Consider the following 22,591-nt stretch of genomic DNA (forward strand, 5'->3'; position numbering starts at 1 on the left):
TTAAAATGACTTGATCTTTCACCACTCATTATTTGTATTTTGTGTGCAAATACATATGAATGAGGAAGAGAAACACACTGGAACAAAATGCTGCTTTAGATGTGGTCAAGACATAGTTGGATAATTATATTTGTAAACAAGACTTTGATGACGTGTCGGGTTAAGCCTTTATCTTGAGTGTGATGAACCAGGCTTCAAATCACAATTGCAACAGGACCAGCATCTGCCATGATACAATGCAATGAATTAATATAGAGACCTTGCCCAGTAGAAACGTTATATATGAATGAAGACAATACATAAAAATATCAGTTAAAACCTTAATAGATTTGTGGTTATCCTCAATTCGAGAGACATGCCTCCCTTACTGGAAGCATTGAGGCTTTTGGGGAATCTCATCCATTTCCCTGGCGCAGGTCACTAAGGTAATCAAAAACATCTTGGTGGAATGGCCCCTGGAGTGGATGAGATACGCATGGGATTGTTTAAAGCCCTGGATATTGACGAGCGGCTCACAGCACCACATGGAGTGATTTCTGAGAAATCTTGGTAAGTTTTAAGACCAGAGTATAACTAATATTACTTTTAGATAAAAAAACATACTGTTTTGCTACTGAGCTTTTTGAGAAAAGGTCATACAGCACATGCAACAAGGATTAATTACACACTAATGAAACTTTAAGTGAAACCACTATATTGGTTGTGGAAGACCAATGCAGAATAAATTCCAAAATAAAACAAATCCAGAAGAGAGAACTACATCATTTTGTATTAGGATTTTCATCAAGTGTTGAACCAGCAAATTTAGCTTTAAAATGAAAACTGCAGCTTCCACTTCCAAAATGCAGTCAAATGCTGTGTTGTAAACACAGACTACAGTTTATGTTGACTTAATAAAACTGAAATCTTTTATGTTGATGTCAGGAGGGTGTTAACCCCATAACAGAAACAACTCCACAGCTGTTTTATAGTTATGACAAAGGTCACAGAGTAGTGAGAATGTCAGGGACGCTTACATAAAAATGCTATCACTCACTTCTCTGTGGATACAGCTCATTGCTAAAAAGCAATATAACCGAGAGAAACAAGTTTGTCTAGGTGCAATAGTGTTCATCAGATTAAACAACAATTATTCATGGTCAAATGCAGAGGGATTAGATGTTAAATTGTTGCAAAAAAATACAAAGTGGTTTCTTTATTAATGAAAATAGAAGAGATAGCTGTAAAAAACAAAAAAACATCAAAAAGAAGACTTTGGAACGTTCCTGTGACCAAACATGGCCTTGTTTCTCCGTGACCTCAGTTGACTGAATTACAATAATACCATATTACCTTTGAAACAACATATCACATTCAATGTGTAAAATTGAACTTTGGATTTGTCCTCACTTACCTCCTGGCCCATTTTGCTGACTCTGCGTCAGTTTCACACCTGTGGTTTTATATTAGGAAACCTGAGACTTATAATGCACACACACATGCACGTACACACACACACACCATGAACTGTTTCATCACTGCTTCTTTAGTTAACCCATTCCACGGATGATTCTCGACTAAATGAAGTAAAAGCAGCTCTAAATTAAAAACATCAATAAACATAACACTTAAGAGACACATGTACAATTGAATGATCATATATGACTAATATGCTTTCAAAACACAGTGTGTGTGTGTGTGTGTGTGTGTGTGTGTGTGTGTGTGTGTGTGTGTGTGTGTGTGTGTGTGTGTGTGTGTGTGTGTGTGTGTGTGTGTGTGTGTGTGTGTGTGTGTGTGTGTTGGAAGATGGGGGCACGACCGTAAGAAATAAATGGAGGGTAAAATTGAATATATATATATGTGTGTATGTGTGTGTGTATAAAATATATGTATGTTTTGTATGTGAAGACATACACACATGTACATCAGCATCTGACTGCCATGAGAAGAGTTGTGTTTTGTTTTTAGTTGTCAATGGATCCCAAGAGCAAACTAATAATTCTGTCATGTCTATATATTACAACAGGTGGTGGGGAAGCTTTGAGAACTCCTGCTACACAGAGAAAAACCTCAATGTGAAATGAAGGACATATTAAATTTCGTCTTTTAAGGTTTTGAATTTAATATGTTTTGTTCTTTCAGATAACAATCAGATAACAGGACAGGGCTTGTGTCCTTTTTGCCCTCATTGCTCTCAAGATTAATCAGTCTATTCCAAGAAAACAAGAAGAGAATAAGATTATTTTTTTACATATATATAGTCTTGCTTCCAAATGTGAAAGGCGAGAGGATTAAGTATAAATTTACACAATGTTGTGTAAAACGTTTTGAATTTCTCTCATGCTGACATTTTTAAAGCCTAAATGTATTTTCCAGAAGTACGCATTCACACAAAGCGGATGACATACACAATATCCTGCAGTGACAGTGATAAATTGCTTACCCATCGAGTAAATCCAAGCCCTTTATTTCGCTTTTCTCTGTAACTCATTCACCCATATAACAGTCTTGGCTGAAGTCCTGATACAACTTGAGAAACGCAACAAACCTGTTTCAAAAAAACACTCAAAATGAACATAAAAAAAAAATAGAAAAAGAAACTGCTGATGACTCAGTTGAAAAGGTCAGAATGCATGGTGCTCCACAACTCAGCAAGCTGGGTACACATAAGCCCGGGAAAAAAACAAAGACAACAGAGAGCAAATCATGAATCATGTTTGCCTTGACTGATTTTCAACAGAGATAAAGGCTCCTCTTGTCGTACGTGTAAAGAATAATAAACATGCCTCTTCTCAGTGTTTGTTGAGGATATTCTGTTTCAAAATGTGCACATAGGAAAGATTTTTAGGTTTTGACTGCAGAGAAGCAAATAAGGTGCAAACAACCGCAGACATATCCAGAAATTCCACCTCTCAGATTACATGGGGGCAAGTGAGGTGAAAATTATTCCGTTGACACAGGAGACGTAGATGCTGTGTTGATGTTGGATATTCGCCTCACACTTTATCACTTATACACCCGGACACCCCGCTTAGCTTAGCTAAGATTTACAAAAACAGAATGAATGATTTTTGAGAGAACTAATGAAAATGAGTATTCCAATTCCTGCAGGCAATATAGAGAGGTTTTTTTTTTTTTTAATAATGTTGTTTCTTAAGAATTATTCTTTGATATATCTTTATCCAACTCATCCAACTCCCAGCTGACTGGAGGTGAAGACAAAGTCAACTCTGGACAGGTCAACAACCCACCACTGTGAGGCAAGACTGCAAACCACCATGTGTGACCACTCCATCACCACTTGTCCATCAGTAGGTTTAAAGTTGCAAATGAAATATTTTGAATTGAAAAAAAAAAAAAATCTATCTTTAACTAATGATGATGTTAAAAATAACTAGATCATATAAGATCAACTTATATGGATTTGGAGAAAAGATAGGCCAATTTATTTGAAAGTTAAAAAGATTAGATATTATTGCAGTACATTTCTATTGGAGAAACAATGTGAAACAATGCATTCCTACTTCCATTCAACCACAAATGCAAATAATAATGCTTTCTCAACAAATATGAATAGAAAAGTAGGTTCTTAACAATGCATACTAGTTGTTTTTTTCCTATATATAACCTTATTACAGTATATTCTACATCTACATCTTTAAGTAAAATAGCATGACATGATTTTATCTCCTTATGTGGGCGCATAAATGTAACAAATGCTAAAATTTCACAAATATAAAATTAGTATTGAATTTAGTTTACACACATATTGTAATTAAATACACGGGGGTGGCTTTGCTTGTAACCTCAGTAGCTTGAATTTGACAAGTGTCAAATTGATCTAAAAATAAAAAAATTATCACCTCGTCCAAACCAGTCAATTTTTTTTCTTAATATTAAGTGGTCGTATAGATCATACATATAATATTCTCCCTGTTTTCGGCTAATTCCCTAACTCACTAAAAATCCTAAATATCAGCCTTCTGCTTCACCAGATTGTTGGTTATTCTTCACATTAAATTTTTCCTTGATACACCCTGTTGTGCAGTTCTCTGGCATCTCCCATGGTTGTTGGCCCCCACACTTTGGAAACCACTTCAATTGAGAATGAGAGACATATTTTGAATTATGAAAAAAAAAAAAGCAATCAAACCACAAAACAGAGAAGAAGAAAAACCCACCCCAATTATTTTATGTACACTTGGAGTTGATTCACATGTGTGGATGTAGTACAATGCTGACATCAGCAAAAATCTTGTGTTGTCAAGCTGGTTCTTGTTGAAGTTCTTTTCTCCGGAATAATTTTCGGAGACGAGAGAGCATGAGATCTCTGAACTTGTCACCCATGAGAAAGTAGAAGACAGGGTTTATGACGCTGTGCAAGAAGGCCAGCGGTCGAGAAAATATATACAGGCTCTCTATGTACATCCTTGTACACAGCTTCAGCCCTGCCCAGGGTTGCCGGGATCCTATTCTCACATTCCTCAGCACATGAAAAGGGGAGTACAGAACCAGAAACATGACCGCGGCGGATACTGCAACCCGAAGAGGCCGCTTGTATGATGACGTCCTGCGCTGTAGAGCTCGTTCCTGAACATGGAGTAGATGGGCGATTTGATGGGAGAAAACACAAAGTCCAAGCAGAGGGAGAAGGTAACCCGTCAAGGTTAGTCCTAAGCTGTAGCCGAATACATTGATATCTCCATTTAAGCTTGCAAAATCCTTGCAACGAGTCATATTTCCATTCTGTAGGTCCTGAATCATCAGTCGTATCATTGGGGTGACTTCAACGTTGACAGCTACCCAGCTCAGCCCCGTTATGATGAGGGCTGCGCGTCGCTTCAGCAGACAGTGGTTTTTCATTGGATGCTTTATGAGCAGGTAGCGATCCATGCTGAGCCAGACCATGAAGAGGATTGAAGAGTAAAGATTGACATGCAGGATATAGCGGTTGACTATGCAAGCGAAGGGACTGATTCCCGATTGGTCGTGTGCGTACAGGTATGAGAGGTGTGGCAGTGTGCAGAGGAACACAAGGTCTGACAGTGCCAGGTTGAAGAGGTAAATATTGCAACTCTGCCACTCTGGTAAGCAAAAGATATAGCCAAGTATGACAAAAAGGTTTCCTGGGAAGCCAACGCAGAATTCAAAGGCATAAAAGGGTGAGAGGTAGTATTTCTCCAAAATGTCATCTATGTCTGTACAGTTGAGCACCTGGAAGACAGAGAAAGAGGAGTGAAAAGAACAGTGGTAGAAAATAAAGACCAGCATGGAGGAGAAAGGAGGGAGAAGGAGAGAGGAACCAATCAGCTGCCTTGAAATGAGATTCAACCATAAACTTTAAGAATACTTTCCAGGATCAGGTTTCAGAGTTTAAATCCAGAGCTATTGATCTTTCACACAATGTAACGTCTCATATTTGATAGGATAGGACTTACCATGGTGCAGTTGTTTTAGTAGTTGCCGGTAGCGTGAATAAGGAGTACAACCATGAGCAGGTGCAGCCGCTATCTGTTCACTGGGAACAGTAAACACAGAGCACTGAGGGTACCGGCGCCTTTTGTATGACATGGCTGGAACGTCTGAGCACTCTTGCATATGCTATTAGCATGGATGCAGTTTTAAATGCAACTTGTATTTACAACGTGTATGATAGCACAAACCAAACAGAAGCTGGGATTCATCCACCGGGAGCTCCCTCCATTATTCTTGATTTGAATGTAAGGTCATTTTGTGTTATCTGTTGCATTAGTCTCGTTCAGTCTATTCAAGCTGAATGAGTGCAATTTACAATAATTGATTGTAATAATTATCATACTGTTCAAACATAACCTGAATATTTCCATAAAGCTGTCATACAACTTAAACCTTATCCTCACGCACATATTCACTAAAATATATATTTTATGTGAATATAAAGCTGTAATTGTGGCTTTGCAAATCAGTATCCATATAATAACTAAATAATAGTGTCAATAAGTTTGTGGAACAAAAGCAAGTTGGTTTATAAAAAGGCCAATTAAACCCAGAACATTTTTTTTTTATTATTTGAATACTGTCCCTGAATATCCCACTGGATTTCAAAGAGTGCAAGAAAGCTTAAAGAGGATCAGGGAGATGCTTTACCCCAGCATTCTAGCATTCTAGTAGACGATTACAACAAAGAAGTGTAGACAACTTTATTAGAAGAACTAATCTGATCTTCCAATTAAATGTGTATCGCGCAAGAAGAACTCTGCTTTATATTATTTATCAAAGTCAACAGCAAGTAACAATATGTCTTACCATGTGCAAAACATCAGGAAGTTTGGCATTAACGAAAAAGCACAAGTGATGTGAGTTTCTCCCACATTGTGAAAACCTCTCATCTGTTTGCAAATAATATTTTTCACGAAACTGTGCCAATGTCTACACTCTGTCTCCAGCAGCTCTATCGTGAATGTTTTTGTTCATCCAAAGAAAGTTATCCTTCAGGCCTTGTGTGACTATGAGGTAAAATGTTGATGTTTGGCTCGTAAAAGCCCCACAAAGCAGCCAACAAATCATCATCCGTGCAATTGGCTTCAACACCGTATCATAGGCAGGTCAACAATAAAATGTACTTAATTCAATTTGTTCAGAATGTAAAAACTCTCTTGCAACGCTTCAACAGAATCCCAATAATGTGTTTGCTTTCCTGCACAATCAGAAGAAGCTTTTTTAAAATCTGAACTGTTTTAATAAGGAATCCATCATCCCCCTTTCCATCACAACACAAATGTTGCATTTGCAATGTCCTGTGAGCTGAAAAGCACCTCTGAGCTCAGTGGAGTTGCCGACAGGAAACCTGATGAATTTTGCAAAACTTATTCCAACCATTCTTGCATGTGACCGTTGTTTGGTTTGCCTTTATTCTCTTGAGTAAATGCTTTTTTTCCCACTGAGAGAACAATGTACAAATAGGCTAAATCAGAGCAATGTGGAGTGCTTTGGAAACTGGTGTTCTGGTTTCAAGGCTGACACTCCGACACTCCTTCTCGCACACACTGCATTATAGAGTAGCAATCGATGGATCCAATTGCACCTGGGGAGGAGTGTTGCATAAAGCAGCTACAAGGGTAATTATTTTTTTTCTTTTTTATTCAATTAAAAAAACAACCTATGACTACTTGGGAGGACTGAGCCATGTGTCCTACTCTGCTCTTAATAAAAAGCCGCATATTAAATTGCTTTATGCTTTTCAGTTATCAGTTCAGTTTTTGTTTCTATTCCTTGTTTTTATTTTTATTTTGGGGATATTACTAAATAAAACTGTAGCAATTTAAAACTGTCAAGATGGGTAAAGGTACTGAAGCTGTTCTCATCTTATTTAAGAACTGCTAGATGTGTCAACTGTGCAGTTTGTATTTTTGCTTTTCACTGAAGGCAGCTTTCCTTGGGGTTTACAAAAAAAAAAAAAAAACATTCCACAGATTTCCAAGGGATGGAAAGTCTCTGGAAAGAGGTTTTTGTCTATTTGACCTGAAATTCAACCTGAAAATACTAATCACTCATGAAGAAACACCTCTTCAAATTTCTCCTCCTCTTCAACAGCATTTATTTTCTTCAACAATAATCCCAACAATCTATTACACACCCACACCTTATAATTAACTTCAATGATGTTCTCAGTGAATGGATAGAAATACGTATAGTAGTTGTCTTTATTGGGTTTAGTTTGAAATATATAGTAACTGTTTAGTAAGTTTGGTGTTAAGAGGAAAGAGTGGACACATCAGCACAGTATTTAAATGCAATAGATATTTTATTGGGAAGTTCCCAAAGTCAGCTACTCCGATTGACATTGACTCCAATTTTCAGCCATAATGAATTATGAGAGCTTTCTGTGATAAGCAGAAACAAGCCTCAGTCAACAACCTCTGGATATTCTGGCTCAACTTCAAGAGAGAGAAGCACTCAGAAAAAAACAGAAACAGACAAGAACCAAGGCACGGTGGGGGGGATCGACCTCCTATATTTGGATTTGGTACAGTCAGTGTGAGGGATCACTGTATTACTGAGGGATAATCTTAACTATGACCTTTCCTCATTTGTTAGCCCTCCCACTTAATATTCTACTTCAATCTACATGAGACCTGGGTGGTATTTGAAGTACTGGCAAATGTTTCCTTTGTGATAGTCATAATAACCCATTCATCCATTTTCTGTAAGTTTTTTCCCCAGACTGACGTCACAGGGAACTGTAGCCATTTCAAGCTGACAATTAATGAGAGTTATTTTTTTTCTCAGCAGAAGTTGCCAGTCAAACACAAAGAAGCAGGCAGTCTAATCACACATTGGGTATAATTATATTACCTGACGGGGGTCTGGGTTCTATGCTCTGCCCAGGCTTATGGTCGGTTGCTGGGTAGTGGCACTTGTGGTTGTGGTCGTGGTTGTTTCACTACTGAAATCTCACTTTATTATAACACTCTGGTATAATAATCCATTGGTTCCACTGCTTGTCTGAATCCACAGCAAATCTCTCTTCTATAACTGTGAAGAACACTCTGAGCTGAGACACTTCATCCCCTACACCTTAGAATGGATTCCCCAGCCTTCCCACACAAAAATAGTGCATACCATCTTTTTTTCTTGACAAATCCATGCAACCAGACTTGGCAGGCTATTTCAGTGCCATCTGGAGGCATGCCAAAAGGACATCATCATCAAAAAAGCAGTGACACCCACAAGGCCCTCCTAACCAAACATGCACTGCAGCTTTTTGTCCAAAGTCAAAAAGAAGAGTGGAGACACAGACGACAAAGCTATTACATGAGTCAAATAGAGGTGACTGAATGCACACACTTTCTTTTGAAAGTAATCATCTTACTTGAGGTTCAAATGAATAAATCCAGATTAAAAATTCAAGACCTTTGCTGGCATTGATGATTAAATATGTAGCTCCTTAACTAATGACATGCATGCACGTTGCTCTCAAATACACACAAGCTATCCATGTGAAGCAGTTATCTTCCCCTCGACTAATAGGATGTACAGTAGGTATATTTGATTTAAATTTAATTTCAATGTGAACATACTTGGATGTGTTGGTTGAATCCTGCAGGACATGTTCAAATATTGTCTGTCCATGTAAAACCACAGACTCCAACAAAGTGTGCTAAATGGTAATATATGATTTAGGAGGTGTTAATAATATAACTATGAGGACAATGTGTTCCTTTTGCCTGGGAACACTTCCAGTTTATAAAGTCGGGCCACAGTATTGACCCTGTCTATTTTCAATCTGTGATGTCAAGTGCCTTTCTTGTGGTTCCATAACACACCCTCATCTTCATTGTGTTGACTCTGACGAGGAGCTTACAGTATATTTTGACAACAAAGCTGATAATGTTTGTCTGCCTTGAGAAAGCACATGATCTACTGCTGAGGGACATGTGAGGGAATCTTTTTTGTTTCCACCTTGCCCTGTGGTGAAACGATAATCTAAATACAATAAAGTGGGCTTGTCCTTGAAAAACCCAGACTGGCTGGTTTGTTTGATTATATTACGACAGGATCAAGTGTAATCTTTGGCAACCTTGTGCTTGAACAGTACCCTGATATGTTTTGGTGGAGGCCAACAAAAGGCCAGTGGCATAAGTCTATTTTAATACTGACTCGGGATAGTTTACGATACATCATCTTTTATTTTACATGATTTATAAAGGGAACATGATCATCTTTGAGCCATGGAATGACCTTTCTCCAGATTACACAAAACAAATGATCATTCAGTATCAAAGGTTGCAGTTTGTTGTCGAGTTCATCAGGCTGTGATCTGCTGATCACGGTATGACTTCTATTGATACAAGACAGCAGAGCAATTGTGGTTCAAGCCAGGAGTGATCCGAGATATAAATATATAGATTTTATAGAATTTGAGTAACCAGTACATTCAATTGTTATTGAATTTACATTTGTAATCTAATCATTTGAACCATTGTATTTTCACAAAGTGCATGATGTGCATATTACGCATAATGTCACCAAAGTTCCCCTTTTCATCTTACTCAAAGCAGAGTCCATCAGTTTTTGATGCCAACAAAAGTTCAAATAGATTTTCGAAAAACATAACCACATGGGGCATGTAAACATCCCATTGAGATTGTATTATAGTTAATCTAAGTTTATTATTAAACTGTAAAGTACCCTCTTTATATAGAATAAAAGCGCCCCCTGGTGGGACATTTTCGCAAAAGCACCTCAGCATACCCGCGTGCAAGATTATTCATTACCTTGCACATAGGAGGAGACCATGTCTTTTGTGTGTCATCAACAGTGTTCCTACAAGTAGTTAAACTACCCGAAGTCAAGATAAAGTTCAATACAGACATGGCTTTGTTGTATTTAGACAGCTGAATGTCAATAAACATTCAGATTGTGCAGTCAGCGTCTATTTCTTTATCATGCTTGAGTTAACTCAATTAATTCTCAGTTTAACTCTCTTTGTAAAGGGTACATACATTACATCATCCACTGTCAACAGTATTGTGAGGTTAACCATCACACTTTGTTTACAGGGTTTTCTTCAACCTCTGGCTTCTCAGTACAGTGAGTCAACTAGTCATAAGAATCCCCAGCAGCTGAAGTGGTGCAAGACAAGAGGACTACTTTAGCTGCATTATTTATCACACCGTGTAAAGTTTATTTCAGTTCTTTGTGAAAAAAAAAATACTGTAACACAATTAAAGTGAACTAAGTAACTAAGTGTTATTTTATGGCTGTACCTGTCTTGTGCACACTAGGGACTTTTACAAATGTATTCCAATGTGGTTTTACTGCAAATGGCAAATAAAATGAATCTGAATCTGAATCTGAATCTGTCTTATCAGACAAACATATTGATTGACATCATCTGAAATTAATATATCTTTTTTTCAAGATTATAAATCCAGTATATGTGCACATTTATAATATTTGGCAGCTTATGTCTTTATAGTGTCTGTTTGTAATGTCTTTCACATTAATGTGAGCAGCTGTGGTAGGGTAGATGTATTTTCAATCTGAAGCTTGCAAGTTCAATCTGCATCTATCCTTGTCCACATGTTGATGTGTCAATGAGCATAATACTCAACCCTGAATTTCACTCAATGAAACGATTCATGGTTACGAACCCTCCCATCAATAGATGGCCTCTATTAGTGTGTATGAATGGCTGAATGTCATTAATGGCATAGAACACTGTGGATGTTGCTAAAGCAGTGGAAAAGCACCATGTGAGTGAAATCCATTCACAATTCACTCAGTCCAGGCTATGTGAAAAATAATTTTAATTACAGTTCACCAATTACTTAGTGCATGTTTTTCATTGTGGCCTTTAAAAAACTTTAATCATTTAACAGCCAGTACTTTACATCATGTCAAAATGCTTTTCTTTGTGCTTGTTAAAATTATTTCCTGAAGCCTCTCGATCCACCCTGGAGTGTAACTGTTCATACAGCGAAAAGCATTGCTTGAGGTCATCTCATGGGAAGTGCATGAACAATGAAGTATCTTTGGCAGGGAGGCACTTTCATGAGTTAATGGTCATTCCATTTTGCCTTATGGACAACAGCAATGTCAGAGCAGTCGCTTTGAGTGTGTGAAAGAATAATGTTTATCATGTAAAGCACATTGAGACAGCTCAAGAAGTAAAATGTACAATATCAGTAATAGTCCAATTGCCATTTACCATTTAAATCATTTCAGGTCAGGAGCCACATGCAACGCAATCGCAACGCTGCATCACTGATCGAGCCATCTTGTTTTGTTTTTTCACTCCTACTGATGCATTGCCCGAAGTGGACAAATGAGGAACAGCAGTCACTTTTACGTTAAAGTCGCAGGTAATATCTTTTTTTTCTATTATTTTCTTTGGAAACTCATCCAGCAGGCCAGATTGTGTGCTGATTTTGGCCCGTAGGCCTCATGTTTGACCCCTGTGATTAATTAAATTAAATCAGTTATTACAGGCCACTAAAATACAGTGATATCACCATGATGCAGCCATGTACACATTAATAGTAACTTTCCAAAGTTGCAGTTGTTTGTAATTAATAGATTACCCTGCTCGTCTTTAAACAAGTAGGCTAACTGATGAGCAGTGTTGTGCATCTACTTATTGTAGATTAGTACTTGCTTACGATCAACTTATTTCACTAAATCGCTGAAATTAAAACTTACCAGGAATTTAAAAAATAAATAAATAAAATTCAGCTTTATTATTAATTGATTGTAAAATGTAAAATTGGAGTAACTGGCTCTATTCTAGTTGAAGTTACACCAGGGAGTTGAAGTCAGTTAAAACAGCTGCTCTTGGAAGTAATACATTGTGTAGGACTGTCAGGACCGAACAAAGAAATAGCTACAATAAACTCACAGCAGGCGGACCACTTTTAACAAGTTAAACTAGAGCTGTGAATGCAGAATAGGTAAAAAAAACTGGTGAATGCTGAAGCCAATAGGCTGCTCAGTGAGCAGCAGTAACAGACAGCCACTAACTACTGAGAAAAGACAGCATGATTCCACATGTCAGTAAAAACTATTGTGAAGGCCCTGCATGTCCAGTAAATTTTTTCCAAATACTTTGAGATTAAAATGGCAACAAATACAATCAAATGTTTGGAAGTGAGAGGTATAAGTTGAGCCCGTCCAAGTGCTGGTGTTATTCCTTTGCCAGTAGTTTGCTTTTGTTACAAAAACCGCAGACGGATAGTCAAAACACAGTAAATAAGTATATGTATTGTATATTGAATTTTCTTAATAAAAAAAAAAAACAGATTCCCATTTGCAGCCTCCCTGAGTGTACCATCCCTGCAGACATAATGTAAAGCCAAATTACCCCAGCAGAGGGCAGGATATGCATTTCATGGAGTCAGACTCCACAAGTGTTCAAGCTTATACAAGTATTGTTAAACACGCATATTGATGACATTATGCAGTGTCAAATCAAATAATACGAGATAAAGTCAGATAGATACATGTATGCATGAGGAAATGAAAATGATGATTCAGAAAAGGGTGACAAAGAAGAGATGTAGACACAGTGAGTGATGGACTACTTAGTATCCAGTGGTTTGTGTTGCTCATTATGTCGTGCAGTCATAAAAATCACACACTGAATTTGCTCATTTTACTTGTGCTCACTCCCCTCTTTCCACATAAGAAGAGCAATTAGTCACCAGTGTCACCCACGGGTCTACACACACACACACACACACACACACACACACACACACACACACACACACACACACACACACACACACACACACACACACACACACACACACACACACACACACGGAAAGAGCAGGTGGGAGGAAAATAAAGAGAGGGACAGGAGAAACTAATAATGATACAATCACATTATGGGGTTTTGCCTGACAACAACACATAAGGGTTATTTTAAGTGCATGACTGAGGTGCGACCGAGTGTTCATGCTGGCCAATTGTGAGAGTTCTTCCAATAGCCCCTGAAGCTTTCTCTGCTGTCCTAGTTCTGCAAGGTGACACACTTAGAGCTTTATCACTATCACTCTGCACTAATTATCAGCATGGTTCACATTTGACAGTGAGCTAATTGGATCGTGATTTGATGTGGTGTGGTCTTGTGTTTCAGTGAGTTTTAAATCAAATACAAATGCGCTCCAAAATAGGAGATTGCATTATTTTGTTTCATGATGTCTTTAAGGCACTATGATACATACAGAAGTTGTACAGTTTAGTGGAGTTAGATTTTTAATAATGTTTCAACCCCGCAGTGTGATATTTTCCATAATCATAATGTCAACCACTTCTCTGCCCCCTTTTTTTTCAAAATGAGTCTGCCATATTTTCTTACTTAATTGGAGTTCAGAAATGTTTCTTCGAGTAGCAGTCAAAATGTCATTTAAAGACGGAGATGAAACCGAGAGCTTCACCTGCTCCTGTCAACTTGTTGAAGTCGCAGCCAGGATCAGTTATGCAATTGGACTTTTACTGTCCTCAAAAACCCCCAGTCTGTCTTAGTTGTCATGTTTGTAGTGTGTTTCCTCATCCTGTCCCAGTGAAACATGACTCTTGGCTGTGAAAACATAAGTCTGTTGGTCAACTTACAGCTTCACTTCAGCGAAAGCTCCAGTTTTGCTGATGCCAATTTCATCTGCCAGAGAAATAGTCAAATTGGGTTCCTCTTCCTCATAATGTCAACTGCTGCTGTTGCAAAAAAAACAAGATAAAGATTTTGACAGTGCCACAAAACTAACTATATTATAAACCTACAAAAGAAATGACACAATATTATTTGATAATGTAAAAAAAGAGTATTCAAAGTATAAATTAGTATGTGCTCCAATTTCTAATCAGGCTGCCATTTGCTCGGTGTGATGGAGGGATGTACCAGGCATTTTCTCCATGTATTCTTTCTTCTGCTTATTTATTTTATTGCATATTAAATTTGTCCTTACTTCACAGCAATAGAAATGTCTAAATGATCTCTTTGAAAGCAAACTCTCCTACAGATGCAGTGAAACTCACCAAACAGACAGGCTCGCACATACTTTACCCCATGTCAAGTGGTAATTTCTGTCCAAGTGCTGGACCACCTGCACATCCACAGTAAAATAGATTAACATCTGTTGTAAAGTAAGATTGCATCCATTAGAAAGGTATGCCTTTATATAATGTACCCATCTGTATGACAGAAGCTTGTTTATTAATTCACTTTGTCTTCATATAATTTACATTACATTCACTTCTAAAATGCATTTCCATTAAATATATCAGTTTAACATCTGACAATTTAATGTTGATTTAAAAAAGAATAAAACTCAAACAATGAGGCTGGAAATAATTCTATATCCACCATAAGCATCCATCTCATTTTGTCACAGTTGGCACCGTGTCTATGTTATTCTATAATATATATATATATAGTCCATGAACACTGATATAACTATGTAAATGAAATAACTTATGACTATATAAGAACATGCACAGTACTTTATTATATCTTGAGCCTAAGATATAGCTATCTCAGTTTTTTTTTCAGTACACATGTATTAATTATTCATTCGGCTGCTTCATGTTACAGGGTTGTAAATCAATGCAACTTACGCACATAATTAGTTAGTTTTTACCCCAGATGCCCTTCCTGCTAACAGTGCAACCTCACACTCAAGGTGTGAAAGACATTTGTTGTTGCGTCATGTTTGCGGGCAGTTTTTAATATCCACACACATCATAACTCACATGTTATTGCATCTTGGCATGTTTAAGACTGTAATTAAATCAGTTAAATTGACATTAGAGTAACTTGAAAGACAAAACTAAGATGCTTGTTTACTGTTAGGTCTCATGGGGGACCTGGGCTGTGCAGCCCCTCAATCAGTATGAACTCTGTGCTGCCTGCATATGATTTTGTATTCTTTTCCCTACTGTGGATCTATTTCATTTTCAGTCACAGCAGCTCCGGAGGCTTGTTTTACACTCGCCAGTGGTGTATGCTGTGTCAGGCTTTCTCAGCGTTACTGATATGATTGCCTCTGCCGTCTACTGGGACATATAAATTCAAAACCAGCGTCGGGTCAGCTAACCGTCAGCTAATCGCTACACTAGGCACTGGACACGTTGCAGAGCTAAGACTTCCCAGCCTCGGTTGGGGGGGGGGGATATCTAACCCTGCCATGTTTTCACTTCAACCTCTGAAAGGCAGCTCTCGGGGTCAGCGAAGCACAACTAATGTCAAGCTGCGGATATCCTTACGCTTTACAGCTGTGTGTTAAGCCTGTTCACCACACCGCTGCCCTGCCGTGTTTGTGGCCGCAGGCAGGTTTGCAGATAGCGCTTGCTTAGTGTGTTGCATACATTTCCATTCAGCAAGAAGCTGCCTGCTTTTAATTTTCCTGAACGGTAGCTTGGGTGAACCTTTGCGGATCATTCACAAGCTACAAGGCTTGTTTTCCGCCGTTTAACTGGCAGTTGTGTGACACACAGGAGTGCACACAGAGCAGCAACATCTGTGTCTGATTTGCCTGCTCATGTTTGGAGTTCACATGTCATCGTTCATTTGGCAGGTGATAGCTGTAATTTGCCTTTGCTCGAGTTGATCTCTGAGCACACACACACTTACTTACACACTCCACCACACCCCAGGGTCTTTTCAAAGTCTTCTCTTGTTTCATTACTGGCATCATCAATTTTTCACATATGCGAACATTACCACACCACACATACAAAAAAAAAAGAAGAAATAAAGGCCCTCCTGTTCTGCGTCTTGACTGGATGACATCATACAGCTGCTGATGAGGAACTGGGGAGCTATGAAACCAGTTAGATTATGTAAAGTACATTGCAGTGGTTTTGCCGAGTCAGTGGAGACGGTGAGCGTCTTGTGAGGCGGTTCTTGTGAAACAATATGCGTCAATCAGAAAACCAAGAGGTAAAGTACCCATCATATCACAGAAGTACCCGAACAGCATGTCAGTGCTCTTGTTGCTAATGTTGCTGTTGGTTTGAGTCGGTAGCTCTGTCAGCTGACACTCAAGTGTGAGCTGACGATAGAAGACTTCCCTTTGCTGCAGTGACATCAGCCTTTCTACCGCTCTCTCCGCTTCAACACTGTTTCCCATTTTGTCAATGTTCTTCTTCCTCCCCCATCCCTACATCTCCAAGTTTGTTTTTGTGCTCCCTCACTACTTGCTCTAGTATCAGTCACAAAGAAACACAGCTACGGAGCAGTTTTTGTCACTTACAGCATCTGGACCAGTGGCTTGTGACATCAGCAGCCTCTTAATTGGTGTCACATGGTGTCAGGGGATAAGAATATCTCTGAGTCTGCACACCACAGAGGATGTCAGTGAAATATGTTGCTACTCTGAAGAAAAGACTGTTTGCAATAGGCGCTGAGAGGGAAAACAATGGCATTGTTTCAGTGCATTTCTGTTTGAATCTAAGAGCAGGGGTGTCAAGGCCAAAAGGACAAGACTGGCCCATGGGATGACTTGGAAAAGTGTAAAATTACAAAATGAAATCAACTGCTATTTTTGAAGATTAGTAAGATTAGAAACACGCCACACTGGGGAAACAGTGTGGCGTAGTTGTTTGCGTTCTCAACATCCTAAGTATAAAGTCTCAGCTTGAGTGTGTTTGCATGTTTCCTCACAATCTGAAAATCTTTAAGCTCCACTCACGGACTCAGGTGTGACTTCAAGTGCAGTGATGTGCGGTGAGGTTCATGGCTGGTGAGGCACTTTCTCCTCTGGAGTCAGATTTTCAATTGTAAGAACTGAAAAGAGCATCTTATTTCACTATTCATCTAACAGCATGCAACTGCTAATGCTTCATATGCCATTAGCCTTCCATTTTCAATTACACCAACACAAACATAGGAACCTACAAATAAATAGTCTTTTATAGAGATGGATAGAGTATCCTTTTTGTGTCCAAGCAATTCATATTTACTGTAAGCAAATTAAAGTATAGAGATGTGTGCAGCACAAATTTTATTTTGACCTTCAGTAAGAATTTCTGTTATTTTTCAAACTTTAAATTTTGGTGCTTTAATCGATTTTAATAAAGGTTGTCTATCAAAATGATAGTTATTTCATGCCAAAAGTTTAGTTATCACATACTTTAATTTTGTTCTACTTACTCTCCACTATCTTATTTAAAAATAAAAAATAAAAAAAACTCCATCTCAATGGAGATTATGACCAAAATTCAGTTAATCTCCGCTCCCTTGAGGTGAGGCTGGGTACCTTCCTGCCTCACTGGCTTGACATTTCTCTGCACTTTATTGTACGATAAGCAGGAACAATTCTCTCACACATACATTAAATACATGACACAGGCTGTAGAGAATTCTGCTGTATCACAATTATTCCTGCAAAGTTCATATTAGCAATATGCGGCACATGGCGCTGACACTGACAGCATCATGTGACCCAGTTTGTATTGGATCACGCAGTCAGATATGAGGCACAGCTCTCCACTGCCTCACCCAGGATTTCTGCCCTGGATATGATCACCAAATACTCAAACTCTGCAAGTTTTACTTAATAAAATGTCAAAAGTGTGTAGAGTCATACTGAAAATGCATCTTTAACACAAATCAGCGGAAAATATTTATTTTATGTGTGTTCTTTTTTTCTTTTTTCATGATGGCGGGTGAGGCACTGCCTCACCTGCCTGCACGTCACTGTTCAAGTGTGATTGACTGTCTATCTTGTCCTGTGATGGACCGGCGACTTGACCAGGTCTCATTGCCTCTAAACTAAAAGAAACAAAAGAAGCTTAAACCAAAAGTAATTAGAGAAGTGGCACCAAATCAGTATCCTAGTGTGTACGTAAGTGTACAGAATACCCTAATACACCACTCATAGCACATACTGTTTCGCTCACACACAGCAGCTTCAGCTGCTCATGAGAAGAACCCAACAAAGAAGCCCCCAGCTCTCTGCAAGGACATCCCTTTTATATGGATAGACTCCTGGCAGTGATTGGCCAGCCTGGAATGAGACACAAGCCACAGGTGGAGGTCAATTATGCTGATGGAACCTGTAGAGCGGACAGAAGAGGAGGAAGAGAAAAGAGGAGGAGGGGGAAAAATGCAAACAACATAGGCCAGACACTATTTAATTGAATTTGACTGAAAAACAATGGATAGAAGGTAACACTGAGATCTAGAATGTAGAACATTCAATTGTGGTAAGATTGTCCCATAAAACCTATCTATCTATGTTTTTGCTGACATGATTCCAGGTGAAGACATACACAATCAAGACAGCAGAAATCTTGCATCTTGAGAAGCTTTTGACAACACTAGTCTAAAGAGAATCACTGAAACAAGAAGATCGAAGGCGGTACTCTTTCCAAAGAAATTTCAAGTTTTGTTAAAAAAAAAAAAAAAAAAAAATCACAGTAATATTTCCAGGATATCCTTTGTTTTCTTTGCAGTGAAACAAAGGCTAACATTGTAAATTGTCAAGGTATTATGAAGCATTTTTTACTTGTCCAACCTGATTAAAATCAAACAAGGTTGTATGTTGGCCCTGAACTAAAATGGGTTTGACACTAAAATCTTAGAGAGATATAAAACACCACAATAAATGTTTGACTGAAACTCCTTAGTCCAAATAGCTTTCTATAACAGCCCACTGTGTCAGAGGTGGGGAATGATGAATTACCGCTGTGGGGTCTTTGACTTCCTGGTTTGCATGTGTTGGCACCAAATGACTGGGCTCTCCTTGCCAGCCATTGTTGAAGTGGTCAACAGTTCTAAATAGCACACCCACAGGAATCTGTCTCGGTCTGCTTGGTTTAAAGAAAATAAAGAGAGGAAATAAGTCCACATCGTGTTTGGAGGTGCTCACAGAGCAGAAGAAACTACATCACTTTCAAAAGCTTGTGATGTGTTTAATGAAAGTTATTAGGAACCGACTGCGAAAGACCAGGACCTTATTGTATTTCATATGTTTCTTCTTCTTATTATTATTGTTAGGGATCGAGCCCAAAAGCCAAATTTGGCACACTTATCTTAGACTCCCACAAAATATAGGAATATGTAAAAATGAACCCCTAGAGTGCCAAAATGTGCTGTGTGGTCCTGCAGTCGAACCTATTTGAACTATTTAAGTAGGAAAATATGGAGTTTTTTTTTTAAAGAAATTCTTGCTAGGTTGTAACTTTTTGATCTCCCAACGGCATTCCTACGGGCCGTAGTGGCCGTTTCAGTGTGTCACCTCAGTTTTAGCCATAGGGATAACTGTGTGAATGCTCTTCAAGCATTCCCATAATTATCCCGAGCAGAGTTCACATTCTGAGATTGCCATTTGACACTTCTATTATTAATGATACATTCAAAAGCAACACACATTCAACTTGTTCAAATGTGCATGTGTGTTCCCAATATTCAGTGAACTGTTTGACGATGTCCTATTTAACACAATTGCTACATATTATAGTGACAACTATAATACAAAAAAAAGGCAGTAAGAATGGAAAACCTGATGTCAATATCACTGGTTCCGGAACTGGACACAGAAGAAAAATTACAAGAAAAAAAAAATACAAGAAAAATACAAAAGAATTTGACACTGATGAGCAACTTTCTCTCTCGTCACAGATAATTTTTTCATTTCATTTTATTGAGAGCCCCATTAGCTTCTGACTTATTGCAGGAGCTATTCTGCCTGGGGTCTCCTTCAATTTCATTACAAATTGATACATAAAAAGCAACATAAACACACATACACACACACACACACACACAACAAACCAAACAGTGGAAGTTCAATGTGAAACAAAAAACATATCACATAATGATAGCAACATTATCATTTTGCTATCACCTACTGACAAGTTTAAATTAACAATCAGAATTCATTATTGTGTAAACAGAAACACTTTCAACTTCTTTTGAAAACATATTTTGTTGTTCTCTGACAACAAAAATCCAGGTAAAGCATTCCAGGCAACCATGGCTCTGTAACAAACAGCTCGCTGCATTTGGTTAGTTTTACAACCGGGTAAAGCACACCTTGTGTCAATGACGACCGTTCTTCTAAAGAGGTAAATGAAGGAGCTACTGAGCCTGTCGTCAGATGAAAATAGAACTTATACTATCTGTAAATTTGTTCCTTCAATACTGAACACACATGTAGCCATAATTACAGCAGAAGCAGTCATTACTAATATGAAGTCAAACTATAGTGCAAAAGTTTGACTTCAGATTAGTAATGACTTTAGTGCCCAAGCAGTGCCCAGCATTTGGAATAGACTCCAGAAACTGCGGAGGTAAAAATCACTTTGCCAAATGTCATCAACAAAGAGAAGTTGACACAAAAAGAGAAAGCAAAGGAAACTGACTGGGTTTAAGAATACAAAGATGTGTTCAAAGGAATAAGCCGTCTGCCAGGTGAACACAAAATTAAACTGAGAGCAGATGCAGAGCCAGTAATTCACACAGCAAGGAAAGTGCCTGTGGCACTCAAAAAGAGCCTGAGACAGAACCTAGATCCCTTGATAAAAGAAAATATTGTCTGGAAGATTGAAGAACCTACTGAATGAGTTAAGTCCCTTGTCATTTTGGAAAAGCCGGATAAAGACCTGAGGCTGTGCATAGATCTTAAGGACGTAAATAGGGGTATCCAGCGTGAACATTTCAGGTTACCAACCAAATCAGACATAACCAGTGCCAGGAATGGAGCACGCTATTTCTGAGATTGACGCCTCATCGGGTTTCTACCAAATAGCGCTAAATGAGGAAAGATCGAAATTGTGCACATTCAATACACCACTCAGGAGGCATTGTTTCATGAGATTACTCTTTGGTACAAATGTTTTCTGCCAATATATCTTCTTACTGAGGAAAATTACTAAAATATTGTAAGATCTCTGCAGTTGTGTTCTTGTTGCAAAGTTAAGGTTTAGTAATATAATTTGTAGATTCCAATTCTTTTGTGTTACCTGAATGCACCATTAATGCAGATTGACCTGTGATTGGCTGAGAGTGAAGAAAGGGCCGGGTCAGGTGAGCTTGCAGAGACTGTATGCACGGCTTTCTTTTATCGAAACACCACCCCCACTATAGTAGATCCTCATCTCTGGAAACATGAAAAATTAGGGTTAGCCCTCCCACATTTTTCAAAATAAAAGTGATTTTTTTTGTTTGTTAAAACCTTCCCAATTTAAATTGGATCAATATTTAAAAGGGCCAGAGGCCATGACTTGGCCAACCCCAATGGGCCAGAGGCCAGAGTGCGAGGTCCAGATCAAGGCTGCTTACAGCTTTAATTTGATTTATTTTCTAATATGGATGGATTTGTTACAGAAATGGTTCTTTGTTAAACTCTTGTCATGTGAAGTTCAGCTTCAGCCAGAGAGCCACTAAATGTCGAAATCACCTAATGCAGGAAAGTTCTCAACAATTTTTACTTGGATGTGTTATTACGGTTTTCTTTGACCAGTGCAAGTCTAATTCTGACATCCTTACATCCTTAAAGCAACGCTTTACCAGTGGTCCTGGACTCCAGGTTGATCAGGACTGCAGGCCTCCCATTTTTCTTTTTCCTGACTCTGCTTCCTCCCTTCTTCTTTATTGGTCAGTCAACCCGACCTCCTCTCTGTTCACTCCCCAGGTGGCGATAATGAATGGCACAATACTAATGTCTCCACTTCGAGCTCCACTGCACAGACACAATGAAAAAAAAAATGTCAACGTTAGAGCCAGAACAGCCGTGTTTCCCATCTCCTCCTCACACTCTTTTTTTGCTTTTTCGTCGCCTGTCTCAGCAGGTAGATCGAGCAAATGTCTCGCCCTGTGACATCACAGATTGTCTCATGGCAGCTCAGATTTCAGCACAACAGATTAGATTAGACTCATATTGGCTGGCTGACTCACTGTCCTTGAGTTATGTTGCACTGTGAAGGGGAGTCTGCATGGGTATGTGGTCAAGGAGGGATGGATCTAAATTGGATTTTCACTCAGATGGAGATAAATCTCAAATGAACCTGCAGGTTCTTTCTTCTTAGTGCTGCAGTTTCTCATTTGTTTTGCTATTTTACTTCTGTGTTGTATTTTGTATTATAAAGGTCCTTCCAACGATGCTTGCGCTTCAAATTGTACACAAAT

General features: G+C 38.5%; 1 protein-coding gene across 1 annotated transcript; it reads right to left on the bottom strand.

Annotated features, from left to right (window-relative positions):
* Positions 1-4,242: 4,242 nt before the first annotated feature.
* Positions 4,243-7,145, bottom strand: LOC308137463 (succinate receptor 1-like; the record flags this gene model as incomplete). Its single annotated transcript, XM_080506168.1, has 2 exons — positions 4,243-5,193; positions 7,128-7,145. The coding sequence occupies 2 exons, from the start codon at positions 7,143-7,145 to the stop codon at positions 4,243-4,245; spliced, it is 969 nt and encodes a 322-aa protein (XP_080362294.1).
* Positions 7,146-22,591: the final 15,446 nt, after the last annotated feature.

This window comes from Blennius ocellaris, assembly GCF_963422515.1.
Source record: "Blennius ocellaris genome assembly, chromosome: 2".
Lineage (NCBI taxonomy): Eukaryota > Metazoa > Chordata > Actinopteri > Blenniiformes > Blenniidae > Blennius > Blennius ocellaris.